We start from the raw sequence: 15,000 nt of genomic DNA on the forward strand, positions 1-15,000 counted from the left end.
CCTCGAAGAGAAACAGCCAGCTTTCTCCAGTCTCGGGAGAAATTCGTTGAGAAACTGTTGTAAGTTGTAACGGATCGGTGTAGAATGAAGCGCAAGAAATGAAGGATTAGCCAGGTCCTTAAGGTTGACAACTGGGCACACGAAAGAGATTCCATTTGAGATTTTCATTTCACTATAAAGAAGGACTGTCTCCCGAAAAGCCCGCTTCTAAACCTTTTCGTGGATGTTGGTATGCAAACCTTGTTAATCTATTTGATAGTGAACACAACCTTCTCTGATGGTTTCATGGCGCGGGCTACGAACTGCCTTGAACCGTTGAGCGCGGCTAACGGGATTCTAGTAGCATGAGTGGCTCGCAAAGCTTCAATGATCTCTGAACAATTCTTTCTCTTAATTTACATGTAAAAAAAATTTGGTTCCTCACAAGTGCAGGCTTCTAAAGGTAATTTTGTATCTCCGCCCGCAAATAAGTAATTGTTCAGAGGCACTAATGAGATAATAAATCTCCTTCGTTGTACTTTACGAAAACAAATCTCACAAACACGCTTCCAAATCGCAAAGCAAGACTTCCTTACGGGGTTTATTATCTCAATAGATCAACGGGGAAAAGGTGCCCAACAAATGAAAACCGAGAAATGGTACTCTTAAGCAATACCGGTAATCAAGCTTTACTCGTAGCGTCGAGCTTAGCGTTGTGGGAATTTCTGTTAGCGCATCCACCGACAACATCCTTCACCCGTTTTTCTTTAGAACTGTGGACCCTGGTACTGTGGATTTCCTGTGTACTGTTGTTGTTGGGCCTGCTGTGTTAAATCTTGAGGGGCTGGGGTCGAAAGCTGTCGAGTAAACTGAGTGATATCTTGGGTAGGGGGGACTTGTCTGGAAAGACCAATGTCTGGTGGCGCCGAATGCTGTCTTTGAAGAGTAATGTCCGGGGTCTGCGTGAATTGAGGTGGGAGAGCAGACAATTCTTGACCGCCTGAAGAGAGGAGGAACAAGATGGATTAATTAAAGCGATATAGGCGAATCTTTGTTTACATTTTTTCCTCATTTGCACAATGCTATCGTTTTCTGATCAGTCAGCCACGGACTGACTATTGAAAGTGCAATGCATAATGAGCTATCTCTTAAAATTGAAGAGACGCGGCTGCAGTGCGAACGCGCGTGTAGTGAGACAAGTGTTGGTGAATGTTGGAGTCGACTGTCACCCTCAGTCCAGTCCCAGTAATTCATGTTGTTATATAGCTGAATTTTTTCTTCCAACAGCGCGCGCTCTCATTGGTTACTTCGAGGTCGCATCTAACAATTAAACTTTTCCCGCCAAAAGTCTTTGAGCGGGCAACAGTGCAAAATCTATGACGTCAGAGGGTAACAGTGCACTGCTACCCGCGAATGTTGACCGACGACCGCCGTTGCTGTTGCCGTTGCACGTTTTTCTTGTTGTGCTACATAACAAATCACCCACCGACTGGTCCCTCGGGAAACAGTTCATTTTGTTTCCCTCGAATTTCAATGTTTCCCTCGGCCGTGCCTCGGGAAAACATCGAGATTCTTGGGAAACAAAATGAACTGTTTCCCTTGGGACCAGTCGTTGAGTGTTTAATGTCACGAAAAGGTTTGCTGTCGCAACCATTTTAATGATGTGATGCTTAAACCCTACCTGAAAATTGCCTATGAAGTTGTCTGACTAGCTCTGCGGCAGCCTGTCGACCTTGTTGTTGTTGTTGTTGCTGAAGATTAGCTAACAGTCTCTGTTGTCTGTTAATGTTTCCCTGTTGGTACTGTGATTGAAACGTTTGCTGTATTGGAGCGACTGGATTCATCTGCGCATGCTGTAGAGTGGGTTGCGGTTGTGGTTGGATCGCCCGCTGACCAGCCAACGAAAACTGTTGTTGCTGCTGCTGTTGCTGTTGCTGTTGTTGCTGTTGTTGGACTTGTTGTTGTTGCTGCTGAGCTTGTATTGCTCTTGTAAGGTTTTGCGATACTGCAAGGAGTGTAGAAAAAATGTTTCGTTCCTCAAAAACTCGTTTAATCTACAAAATATTCTCAGGCAAGTGTCCTTCAGCCTCCAGTTTAAGAAATATTTTCTGTTTGGCTGTCCTCTAGCTTTGCTTAAGAGAATGAAGTGAACTCACGTGACCATGTTTTCGTTCACCGATTCCCCTATCGTCCAAAGTAAATCATCAAAATAGGCCTTTTTTACAGTTACGTGCTTCGTTCTCCTTCAGTATTGCTCACATCAGTCTGCGAGGGGTTTGGAGAATCACATCGCCCCGTCAGGTAAGTAACCCTCCGGGGAAATATAATTTCCCTTGCCTCCAAATGAAAGTGAGGCCGGTGTTTACCTTGTTATGATATATACAGACCTCCGTGCTTTTCTTATGTTAGTTTTTCTTATGCTACTTAGTTGGAATTTACATAAAAAAAGCAATGAGGTTTCTATCAAGACTTACTCTTTCTTCAAACATTGACTAGGCTGGGGAAAACGGAGCAGGTTTTTGTCATTTTCTTGTACACAAAAAGCCTATTTCCGCGTGCCCGGTATCATAGCGTATAAAACAGTCTGATATCTTAGCCAGGAATATTCTTTTATCGGGAAAAGTACCGTCTATCACTTTCGTGTCAATCTTCTCATGGAAAAACTAACTTTTAGAATTTCTTTATTTTAACTCTAAAGATTTGGTAAAACACCGGGGATTGCCTGCAAACGTTTCCTGCTTCATCCCCCGGCACCCCATCCCGCTTAAAGTTTTTAAAACGTCTTTTTGCTCTAGGCCTATCAGAGAGACCGCCATGTCACGTGCCCAACACGCTTTAAGCCAGTAAGCGCCTTCTGTTCACGCCTATCGCTTTAATGTCAGCCTGAAAGCTGGTATCAATGGCATGAAAGATGGGTCCTTTACCTCCATACAGCGTCCCCCACCCCACCCCCCTTATTGGGTGATAAGAGCTACACAGGAAACGAAACGGTCATTGAAGTTCCTGAGAGAAGCATGGGGGACCTCTGTCCGCAAAAGCCACGCAAGCTCTTGGTTCGCTTCACAAGGCTCTTTCGAATAAAGTAAAGCTTATCATTCATCGAAGTTAAAGAGAGACGAGGATACGTTAAGACTAAGTAATGAGTAATAATCTAGGTTTACCTTGATAAGCAGATGTGTTGAAAGCCTGCTGAGTGACCATGCCAGCAAGGGACGATGGAAGAGTCATAGTTGTCGGTGTTGACGGTGTGGAGACTAAACTAGGGCGGGCAGCGCCCTGGGTTCCAGCAATAGCCAGGTTCGGGGGGCGCTGGGGTTGAGTGAACGAGTACTGTTGGTTAGGGTGCATCTGAGCAGCGCCTTGCACCGCTTGAAGCTGAGAAGGAAAAGTGGAGAAAATGTTGAAATGCCAACAGGTTATTAATCTAAGGGGTTAGTTACATGAGACCGGGACGAACTCAGACCAGCATGAGTTTGTATCGGCCTCCATACATCTCTTTTTAGCAGTGCTCCGCGCGCGGAGCACCATTGTTAAGAAAATATGGTTTTATATGCGTTTACATGAGACCGGCCTGACAATGAACTAAGACCATTCAGACTTCGTCTCGGTTGCTGGACCGAGACGATAAATTCTCGAACCGGTCTGAGTTCGTACCGGTGTCATGTAAATGACAACAAATCTCAGACCGGGTCCAGAAATTTCAAGCTTGTATGCTGTTGGGTCAGCCATATATTTATTTGACAAAAACATATCATTTCATCCTGAAACCAGGCACCAAGGGATCCACTGTAATCGGCTAGGCTGTAGTGGTCTCCCTACCTAATAATCCTATGTTTATAAATATTGGTTCAAATTAGGCGAAGCTAAATAAATAAACCAAGCATCTCGTCCCAGTTTAACGTAAACGTCTACAAAAATTTCATACCGGTCTAAGTTCATACCGGTCTGAGTTCGTCCCGGTCTCACGTAAATACCCCGTAACAAGACTTAACATATCACAACGGACATATTAAAAACATCGCGTATTCTAGAAATAACGATATGTTAAATTTGCAGGCGATGAAGTTTCCTCTTTAATAAGTTACAAGTTAGTGACATTGCTCTATGAAAAGGCGCTGTGTCATGTCAGAAGGAGCTAATCAAGGGGAGCCTCGATCTCCCATATTTGGCATCGGTGTTCCCGAGTAGATATATTTATAGAACGCCTCCCTTGGGAGATTCAACACTCCCACTGTTGTAAACGCCAATCTCCCTTGGGTGATTCAACACCCCCACTGTTGTAAACGCCAATCTCCCTTGGGTGATTCAACACTCCCACTGTTGTAAACGCCAATCTCCCTTGGGAGATTCAACACTCTCACTGTTGTAAAAGCCAGTATCCCTTGGGAGATTCAACACTCCCACTGCTGTAAACACCAGTCTCCCTTGGGAGATTCAACACTCCCACTGTTGTAAACGCCAATCTCCCTTGGGTGATTCAACACCCCCACTGTTGTAAACGCCAATCTCCCTTGGGTGATTCAACACTCCCACTGTTGTAAACGCCAATCTCCCTTGGGAGATTCAACACTCTCACTGTTGTAAAAGCCAGTATCCCTTGGGAGATTCAACACTCCCACTGTTGTAAAAGCCAATCTCCCTTGGGAGATTCAACACTCCCACTGTTGTAAATGCCAATCTCCCTTGGGAGATTCAACACTCCCACTGTTGTAAAAGCCAATCTCCCTTGGGAGATTCAACACTCCCACTGTTGTAAAAGCCAGTCTCCCTTGGGAGATTCAACACTCCCACTGTTGCAAACGCTAATCTCACTTGGGTGATTCAACACTCCCACTGTTGTAAAAGCCAATCTCCCTTGGGAGATTCAACACTCCCACTGTTGTAAAAGCCAATCGCCCTTGGGAGATTCAACACTCTTGTAAAAGAATTGGATACTGCTTGCGTGAAAAACCTGTTCGCAAAAATAAATCTACTCGGGAAAGGGTTGACTCATGGAATTTATGGGTATAGATGCTCCCATTGGTGACCTCTTGATGTCAATGAGAGGAGAGATGACAGGTAACACCCTCGATCCCGGAGTCTCTCATCTCCAACCCAAAAAGGCGAAAAGACCTTAAGAAAAAGGAAGGGAGGAAAATAAAGGGTCAAGAGCTAACCAGAGCTGAAATTTACCTTAACAGGATCTTCCTTCAAGACGGCCACGGAAATTTAAATTCGCTTTGTCAATAGATGTCTTCGTGATAATGAGACCAACAAGCTTCGTTCTAAGGCAACATTTCTTCTGTATTTTGTACATGAGAACGAGGCTAGCTGCTCTTTTTATCACAAGGACAAAGGAATAATTCTCTGGCCGCCATTTATGAACACAGTCTACAAAAACATTAAAACCCAGGGAAAGAAGCATTTGGGCACAACTCTCTATAATTTACTGCGCAATTCCATTTTTGTGAAGCAAGAGTAAAATTTCACACAAGTCGTAAAGAAAACGTACTCAAACAGCTACTTGATTTTATTTGTCGACATTTTGGCGAAGAGCGTAAGCCTAAGGTACCTGGTTAGCCTGCGGTAAATGCCTCAATTGCTGGCTGGCCTGTTGTTGTTGTTGTTGTTGTTGTTGTTGGGGTTGCGGCTGCTGCTGTTGCTGTGGTAACTGAGTTTGCCCCATTTGCAGCTTTTGCTTGAGGATGGAGGTTTGTTGCGGCATAAACATAGCTTGCTGCAACGTCTGTGACTGCTGTTGTTGTTGTTGTTGTTGCTGCTGCTGTTGTTTCTGCCTCATTTTTTGCATCATAATCTCGGTTTGTAAAGACACCAGCGAAGGCGTTGTCCTCTGACCCTGATGCGGTACTGTGTTCTGTGGGGTGTGCGATGCCAACATGGTCCGCAGATCAGTCAGTGGGTTCTGCATTCCCGTGGGATTTGCCAACCTTTAAATGCAATAGGCCAGTTCCGTATTCTCTCGGTTAGACTGGATCTAGCATGAACTGGAGGCTAGCCTCCATTTCATGCTCGATCCAACCCAACCATTAGAACTTGCAACAAGCGAGACTTCCAATACTTTATTTTAACAGAAGAGGGTGTGGCACACATATCACCCACGTGCGAGCTTTCACAACATCGATTTAGATTAGACTAGTAATCGTTTTCACTACCGCCTAAGATAACACGGATGGCAGTTGAGGTGTTTTCCAATTGATATGTGCTGCACATTGTGATGTCTTCATACTATTTTACATGTAGATGCTGGGAAAGGATGGGCAACAACAAACAGCATTTGTATTTAATTTCCATAAACGATAATTCGATCACAGGCAGCCCAGACTTGGGGGCTAAAAAAAGTTCAAAGGATTTGTTTGGAAGTCTCGATAACAAACTCAAAAAGATATTTACAGTCCAGGGATCCACATTCACAATCTTCCTGTTGTCCCAGACGAGTAAAGACCAGTCCGGACGAGTATAATAACTCCAAAGGTCGTCCGTTGGACGAGTGAAGTTTTAACAAATGTCTTTTCATGAATGCCATCAAATGTTATAATATTATAATAGAGAATCTACTTTCGTTCTGATCGCTTTTCGTTCAATGGAAACTTGCAGAAAATAAGGAATAAACCTGCAGCTTTGTTCAGCAATGAAATCTCAAGTTTGGGCGCCATCTTTGACCACGCAGTATGTTCCATGAAACGATTGCAGGCTCAATTTTCATGTATTTCACCGAGTCTCTCACCGCTGACATGGTTGTTAGCAAGTCGTTTAGCAAAAAGCAAAGGGTGACTCGTGGTTTAAAGCTCATAATGTGGCGTTAGTTAAGGTGCTACTCCACCTCCGTCAAAAAAGGAAAACAAGTGGAGCAGAACCTGCTGCTTACTAACAGGAAAAACAAAAAATCTTGGCAGCATATTAAAGGAAGACACTAGATAGCAGCGTCGAAACTTTGGGTCTTTGAATCGTAACTTCATCGTCGTCGTTTCGTAAGCTCCCTATTAGGGAGCTTACGAAACGACGACGCCGACGGCAACGACGACCCTATAAAACAATACGTTTAGTGAGCAAAAACAATGGCTCTGCACGCTCTGCACGTGCTTTTTACATTTTGGTACATTTCTTTGCCGTCATCTCCTAAATGACGACGTGAAATGACCAAATTCAAGGTTCTGTGGAGGACGTTAGCACATGACGATGAATTTTCAGTTCTCTCTCTACGCTTCCAACTCACTCATACCAGTTTAATTCCTCGACAGTTACTACACATTTTTAACGCGAAACGACATGAAATAGTTTCGTAGTGATATGAATAACGCGAACTCGTATTTTTAAATGAAGTCCTCGTAGCCGTCGTCGTCCTCGTTTCGTAAGCTCCCTATTGTTACAGTGCGACGCGCCTTACCGTGGCCACCTAACAAAGTTTTTTACAAACTGTCCGCCAATCAGGATGTGTGAATTTGATTGACAATTACGCCTCCTTGCAAAGTTCGCACATGTACAGTTGTAAGTTGAACACCGTTGCATGGGTTGTTGAGTTGACGTGTTTAAACGCAAATTGTCAAATGTGAAAGTTTGTTGGGTGGCCACGGTAAGGCGCGTTGCACTGTAATTCTTACTTTAAAATATGCTAAGAGGTCAACATTTCCAAAGGTTATTAAGGAATCACTCACTGTACCTTTGCTGCTGTTGAGGCGGCATGCCTGGCTGCCCTGAAAGCGCCCTCTGTTGTTGATAGAACGCTTGTTGCTGCTGCTGTTGCTGCTGCTGCTGTTGTTGCTGTTGCTGCTGTTGAGTGGCTTGGCCAAACAACATCCCAGTCTGCTGTGCGAGGTATTGCTGCTGTTTCTGCTGTTGAAAGAGTTGCTGCTGCATCTTCTTGGACATAGCTGGGGGTTTTGGCGGGCGCTTCGTCCGCTTGACGGCTTTGGGTTTTGTTTGTTTGTCATCTGGCACAATGACCTGGTTTGGAGGAACGTTTCCTGACATGCCATGCGTTGAAGACACGTTAGCGGCTGGCATAGTCTGTGGGATGGCTGAGGGCGTCATACCTGTAACAATACATCATGAAAAAAAACACGATTTTTTAACGAAAATATCATTGTGGTTGATGGAACAAATTAAGCAGTTCGAAGCCTGAATCCCCACTCTTCGAAAGAATTTCTTACACTTCATAGTCACTAAAAGAAGAAGATGATGATGATGAGGAAGATGATGATTCACTACTTGCACAAATCCCATAATACACCTCTTTTACCCCCCCCCCCCCCCAAATCTGCATAGGCATTGTTTTCGACTTCTTTTGGGACATTTTCATGTCCCAGGAGAAATTGCAAACAATGGTTATGCAAACGTTTAGAGGGCTAATACATGTGTATTATGGGATTGTGATGATGACGAAGGTGATAATGATGATGGCGAAAATGATAACGATGATGACGAAGGTGATAATGATGATGATGGCGAAAATGATAACGATGATGACGAAGGTGATAATGATGATGATGACGAAGATGATAAATAATGATGACGAAGATGATAATGATGATGATGACGAAGGTGATAATGATGATGATGGCGAAAATGATAACGATGATGACGAAGGTGATATTGATGATGATGACGAAGATGATAATGATGATGATGACGAAGGTGACAATAATGATGATGACGATGATAATGATGATGACGAAGATGATAATGCTGATGATGACGAAGATGATAAATAATGATGACGGCAAAGATAACAATGATGATGACGAAGATGATAATGATGATGAAAATGATAATGATAATGATGGCGATCAAGATAATAATGATGACGTCCAAATATTTCAATTAAGCTCTTGTTGAAGTGAACGGAAATGTGAAACAAGAGGCTAATTAAATCCTTCTACGTAATAAATACTGTTTCGCCACACAGCCTCGTGATCCTGTTCATCACCGAAACAAAAAACGACAACAACAAGCTGTGTATTGTAAGTCACTGTATCTGGTGAGCCGGCCCCTCCTCGAAATAAAAGAGGTGGCTGCGTAGCCCAGTGGTTTGGACGCAAGAATTGCAGACAGACGCCCCGGTTTCAAAACCCACTCCGGCCACCAATCACGGTGACTGCCTTCTCCTAGTTGGGTTTAACCAACCAACCACTCCCATGATTTAAAACTTCATTCCCCTAAATAGCACCTTAGATTTCTTTGTTGGTTGTTCATGAGAATTTCGTGTTATATCAAGATAACATTCCTTGGCTGATTATAATCTTCATTCTCAATACGTGTCCACCTGACAGTGCATTGAAATTGGCGGCTGGCCATAACAATTTTTATTGCACCACGATAACATTCCTTAGTTGTTAAAAATCGTTTTTCTCAATACTTGTCCACCTGACAGTGTATTGAAATTGTGAGGTGAATTTAAATACCGATCACTCCCTAGAGTCAAAGGATTAACACGGTTACGTTGCTTTCAGCTGTTACTTTTTTTTTACAGCTTTACAAGATCGCAAGCTTTAAAAAGCCCCTGCAATAAAAGAAATCACTTCCTTTTTTCTTCAGATTTTGAAAGTGTGTTTGCTTAAAACCTGACTGGCAAAATTCTGAGCTCTGATTTTAATCCAAAGGCCGTTTACTTTGAGTGTAAGTTTTGCATTTCACGGTCCGCCATTACTCACCTTCAAAATTGACCGATTAGACATCAGAGGGTTGAATCCAGGGAAAAGTGACGTCAAAGGCTCACTAGCTTAAACCCTCAGCGTGTGAGGGCAGCTTATTAGATATGCAAAACGCGAGTTTGAAAGTCTGAAAGCCCAAAACTCTCGTGCTGCATATTAATTCTGCGGCGTACACACGCATTGCATTCCTAAACTAGTGAGCCTTTGACGTCATTTTCTCCTCGATCCAGCTCTCTCAAGATCTTAAAGTTAGTAATGGCGGACCATTCAATAGAGAAATTCCAGTTAAAAGAGACACGTGTCTTTTTGAAATCAAGGCTTCAAATTTTCGTCGCTTAGTGTTTAGTTAACCCACTGACGTCCAAACCGGCCTAAACCGGCCAGACTTAGTATTTTACTCTGTCTAACGCCAGACGATTTTACTCGTCAACGGGGAACCCCTGGAGTAAATGCGTTAGCATAGTTTTGAAATCCAAAGAAAAATAAGAATTGATTTTTTGGTCACAGGGGCACTTCAAACGGTACCGTGTATAACCATAGTCTCTGTACTTGGGAAATTCAAGTAACTACAATCGGCGACAAAATTAGTTGAGACACTTTGCCAACAGAGCACACTGGCAACGACAGTTTTAACTGTTTTCAAAGAAAAATAGTACAAAAAGTACTTTTCAGGGATACCCCCTCCCCTCCCCCCAAATCAACGTTGTACCGCTGTACACAAGGCTCGTCGGCAACATAAAATGACAACATTGTCCCGGGGGTGAGGGGGAGCGGGGCATTTTCGCACCGAGCTTGAAATAAACCCTAAAGGATAAATGTGTCCAACAATTTTTGACGCCGATTGTGTAGGTGACCAATACCTCTACTATCAGCAGGTGTTTGTGGCGTCGAAGGTTGGTTGGATCTATCGACTGCGACAGCGTCAGCCTCAGTACTTTCCTCCTCCTCATCCTGTTCGTCTTCCTTATCCGGCGACGGATTAAGAAAGTAGCTGAGAGGGCGTCGCCTTGGGTGCGTGTGATGCAAGAGTCTGCGAAAATCCTGCTCGTATCTCAGAGGTTTGCGCTCAATCCGCACCGCACCGAACCACGCCCAAGATAACGGAGAAGGGTTTTTGGACCCCTCCATGAGATCCCAGGCACTGATTCTCTGTTTCCCAGTTATTTGGAGACCCTGTTGATCAGACCAAAGAAAGTGTAAGTCAGGTAACTTTAGGTTCACAGTGCAACCTGGTGAAAAATCAGAGGTTTTGATCCTATTCTGCTATTCTGATTTGAAGATTATCGACGCAACTTTCGACAGCTGGCAGGAATGTCGCAATGTTAATAATAATATTCATGAATTTATAGATTGCTCATTTCCAAAGCTCAATGGCGCTTTATAATATTTGTAATTAAAAATTAAGACCACTTCTACTTAAATTACAATATTGTTATACAAATTAAACCCCAATTATTTAAAGCCTCTTTGAAGAGCAAAGTCTTAATCTTATTCTTAAAAACTATGAGCGATGAATCAGATCTTAGATTGGCTGGGAGTGAGTTCCAAAATTTGTGTTGCGAAAGTAATGACAGTAAATGGTGGAGAATGCGTGACATGACATAAATCTCAAGGACGGTGCCGACTATTGTTATTGCGCATACGTTCTGCGCGTCAGGCTTGTACTGAGGGGATTCGAACCCATGATCAGCTGTTAGACGCTGGTGTAACGCACTTTGTATCACGAAGATTGAGCTGGTCACATCATTGGCTCGTAATGAAAGAACTACCTGGCAACTTGTCCCTCCACTTGAGGGGAGCTTGTCGGTGGCCTGTCCAGAGGTTCCTGGTGTCTCACTTACAGGGGAAACGGTGAAGACACTATGTGACAGAGAGGGGAGCGGGAGAAGCTGCTTGCATTGCTGCATGATGTCACCTGGGTTTTTACCGGCAAATTCCCGCTGAAATAATTAAATATAGCGTTGAAAGTAAAATGAAAATTAATAGGACAACTGGCAAAATAGGTACCGACCTCTTAAGACAAACGTCTTTATCAGTGTCCACTGTGCTAAGAGAGGTTTATACCCAGGGAATCCAGATTTTGCATTCCCTTCATAAAATGATCATTGATTTATAGCTTCTTCAGTTATTTCTATGGCCTAGATTTTTTCATGTTCTTTACTTGACCACCCAAGCGAGTAATGTGATACAAGAAAGATATTAAGCATTATCATCAGCTGGAAACTCAAGCCCCTTGACGTGTCAAAAAAGATTCGCTTAAGATTGACTAGCTTCCCTGCCAACAGTGGTGGCTCGAACGGGTTTCAACACGTAGATTAGATCGAATAACGATACAACACTGCATCACGTAACTGCAATGTTATGGTACCATATGAAACACCGATTCTTTCCAAACAAGATGTGATCATTATTGTGATGTAATAAGTTACCTTGGAAACGGAAAAGACCAGTAAAAACACCCTATATTTTGGATTTAGTTGCTCATATCTCAAACACGAACTCGGTGACCCCCCTTTTTTTATTGTTGAAAAGTGATTAGAAGGCCACGATGAAACTTTCGGCAAAGTTTAAAATGTAAGGTGGTTCTGAATCCACTTGATAGATTTTTTAAGACTTTGCAGAACGTTTCATCATGACCTTCTGATTACTTTTCAGAAATAAAAAAATGGGGGTCACCGAAATCGTTTTTGAGATATAAGCAACTAAAAACAAAATGAGGGGTGTTTTTACAGGGCTTGCCCGTTGCCATGGTGACATATTACGTCACTCTAATGACTGTATCTTGTTCAGCAATAATTCGTGTTTCATTTGGTACCACAATATTGCCAATATACTATACATCGTTCTGGTGCCGTTCCTTCTAATAAGAGCGTCAATTGGAAGCGTTGAAACTGGTTCGAGCCTCCTTAAACACCACATAAGGGAGACTGCTCTGGCACGCAACGCTCTTTAATATAGCCGCCGAACACGCGAGTGTGGACAAAAAGAACTAGTTCTTGACACAGCCTTTTGACACGCATGCCTGGTAGAATAATCTGCTGACTGGCACTGAGCCTGAAATCGTTGGCCACCAAGCAACATTAGGGCATGATCAACAGAATACGTGGCGATAAAGGGCAGTCTTTTTCCACCTCGTGTTAACAAATATACAGAGACTTTGCCAGCGCGGAATTGACTTGTTCATCAAATTGTTATGCACCCAGGGAGCGAACTGCGTATCGAACAGTTGTTTAAATATCAATGTTTTAGTGTTCAATCAGTGTTTCAACATCAATGGCATAGATCGTAACACCTTCTTATAACGCATTATGGGATTGAAATGCGCACAAACGTTGCAAAAAAATTTCTTTGTTGTGTCTGCATATTAATCTTATAACGCTTTGGGCGCTAAATACTGACGTCAATTGAAAAGAGTGCTATTTAAGCAGAGTTTCGGGAAAAGAAAGAGTTCACGCAAATGACCAGTCACTATGACGGTTGACTGAATCAAAGGGAAGAATTTGTCAAATGACAGTTTCAATTTCAAATAGAATCTTATCTCCTCCGGCATGGCTCCTTTTCCTTAACTTCTTTCTCTGAATTGTTCACCAACTTCGTTCCCAGGGAGGCGCGTTGGCCTCATGGTTAATGTGCTCAACTCCGGATCGAGTGGTCCGGGTTCGGGTCCTGGCCGGGGGACATTGTGTTGTGTTCTTGGGAAAGACACTTTACTCTCACGGTGCCTCTCTCCACCCTGGGCCCGGTTGTTCAAAAGCCGATTAACGCTAATCCCAGATTAAGAATTAACCAAGGCGTTTATTTCTCTACTCCCAAATGCTGTTCAACGCTGATACTCGGTGAGATTTTACATTGAAAGACGTCAATTTTGAAAAACGAAAATAAGCAGAAGAAACTTTCACCAAAAAGTTGAAAACAAAAAACAATACTTGACGCTAATTCTGGATTAAATTAATCGGCTTTCGAACAACCCGGCACAGGTGTATAAATGGGTACCGGCGAAATGCTGGGGGTAACCCTGCGATGGACTAGCATCCCATCCAGGAGGGAGTAGAAATACTCCTAGTCGCTTCATGCTACGGAAACCGGAGGTAAGCGCCGGCCTGATGGGCCTTACGGCTCGTAAGCAGTGACTTTACCCTTTTTTTTCGTTCCCAGGATCTCTCCATTGTCAACAACAAAGAGACCCTGGGAACGAGGTTGAATTGTTGACGTCAGCGTCAAAATATACACAGTTCATAAAAACCTCCTGTTGCAGCTCTTTTAAACAAACCTTAAGCTTTTTGAAGAGAGCAAAAATAGCTTTACGGCTTTCATCAGCGGACTGACCATGGGTTGACTCCGTGTTGGACACAACACTTATCAATACAGATACCATGTCGAGAACGTTTGTCAACAACTCCCTGCATATAATACAGAACAAAATAGATCACATGAAAAGGGCACGAATTCGATTAATCGTAAAAGGAGGCCTTGGTAAAATGTTACACACGTTGAATGCAAATTCATTCTGTGTCAAGTCTTATTCCTCAGGGCAACACATCGATCATCGAACCCTACTCCCAACGATTGTAGTCTTGTCTTGAAGTATTCAAAAAGCTCCAAAGACCTCAAAAACTATCTGTTTGTTTATTGAGAAAATTAACTCATGAGTGAGCCAATGAGGTTTTTTAGGCCACATTGCCATATTATGCGAAAGTGGGCACGCGTCCCATGAAAAATAGTGGCTGGCATTTAGAAAGTAAAAAAAAGACGTATTATAGAATATGCCATTTAATACCACAACCTTGCATACACAATTCCATTGGTTGGGAATTGTCCTGAGCTGGTGATCAGCACCCATTAAGTCATGAGGCTTCCTCAATAAACATCACACCCTCTATCAGACTATCATGAGTCTGTTCTGCAAAGCCAACCAATTAAGGTAAACTAGGCGCCAGTCCAATAACTAAAATTTGAGGATGTGATCAATTTGTTCTTAGACCAGGCAATTCCTGTTTATTATTATTATAATTATTATTACTATTATTGTTGTTGTTGTTGTTGCTATGACGATGATGGTCCGTGTTGTTGTTGTTGTTATTATTATTATTATCATTATCATTATCATTATTATTATTATTATTATTATTATTATTATTATTCACATTCCTAATGTTTTTTACCACACGGTCACCTACTTCTTGGTGGGAAGCGAGTCAGCGGTGATTGTTCCAGAGCTCACGAGTTGGAAGAGGAGAGTGGCCCAGTCACTCGACAGCTGGCTGCTACGCTGAATGGTGTCAAACATGGCGCCAAGCTGAAAGGATTAAAGGTATTCTGGCTTATTGGCTTGAAAGGTCAACCTATTAGACACATTAAGTCTAAATCATCTTGA

General features: G+C 42.9%; 1 protein-coding gene across 1 annotated transcript in view; it reads right to left on the minus strand.

Moving 5' to 3' along the window:
- Nucleotides 1–15,000, minus strand: part of LOC137982099 (mediator of RNA polymerase II transcription subunit 12-like protein) — a 48,590-nt gene that overhangs the window by 1,148 nt on the left and 32,442 nt on the right. Inside the window, exons 32-40 of the mRNA XM_068829146.1 lie at nt 14,804–14,922; nt 13,897–14,026; nt 11,396–11,566; nt 10,487–10,799; nt 7,637–8,009; nt 5,531–5,906; nt 3,141–3,354; nt 1,661–1,984; nt 1–979 (exon numbers count right to left, since the gene is read on the minus strand). The exon at nt 1–979 is cut by the window's left edge and continues 1,148 nt beyond it. Of these exons, the coding sequence (XP_068685247.1) occupies nt 747–979; nt 1,661–1,984; nt 3,141–3,354; nt 5,531–5,906; nt 7,637–8,009; nt 10,487–10,799; nt 11,396–11,566; nt 13,897–14,026; nt 14,804–14,922 (2,253 nt within the window). The 3' untranslated portion in view covers nt 1–746. The remainder of the gene's footprint in view (nt 980–1,660; nt 1,985–3,140; nt 3,355–5,530; nt 5,907–7,636; nt 8,010–10,486; nt 10,800–11,395; nt 11,567–13,896; nt 14,027–14,803; nt 14,923–15,000) is intronic.

Source organism: Montipora foliosa, chromosome 13 (genome assembly GCF_036669935.1).
Source record: "Montipora foliosa isolate CH-2021 chromosome 13, ASM3666993v2, whole genome shotgun sequence".
NCBI lineage: Eukaryota > Metazoa > Cnidaria > Anthozoa > Scleractinia > Acroporidae > Montipora > Montipora foliosa.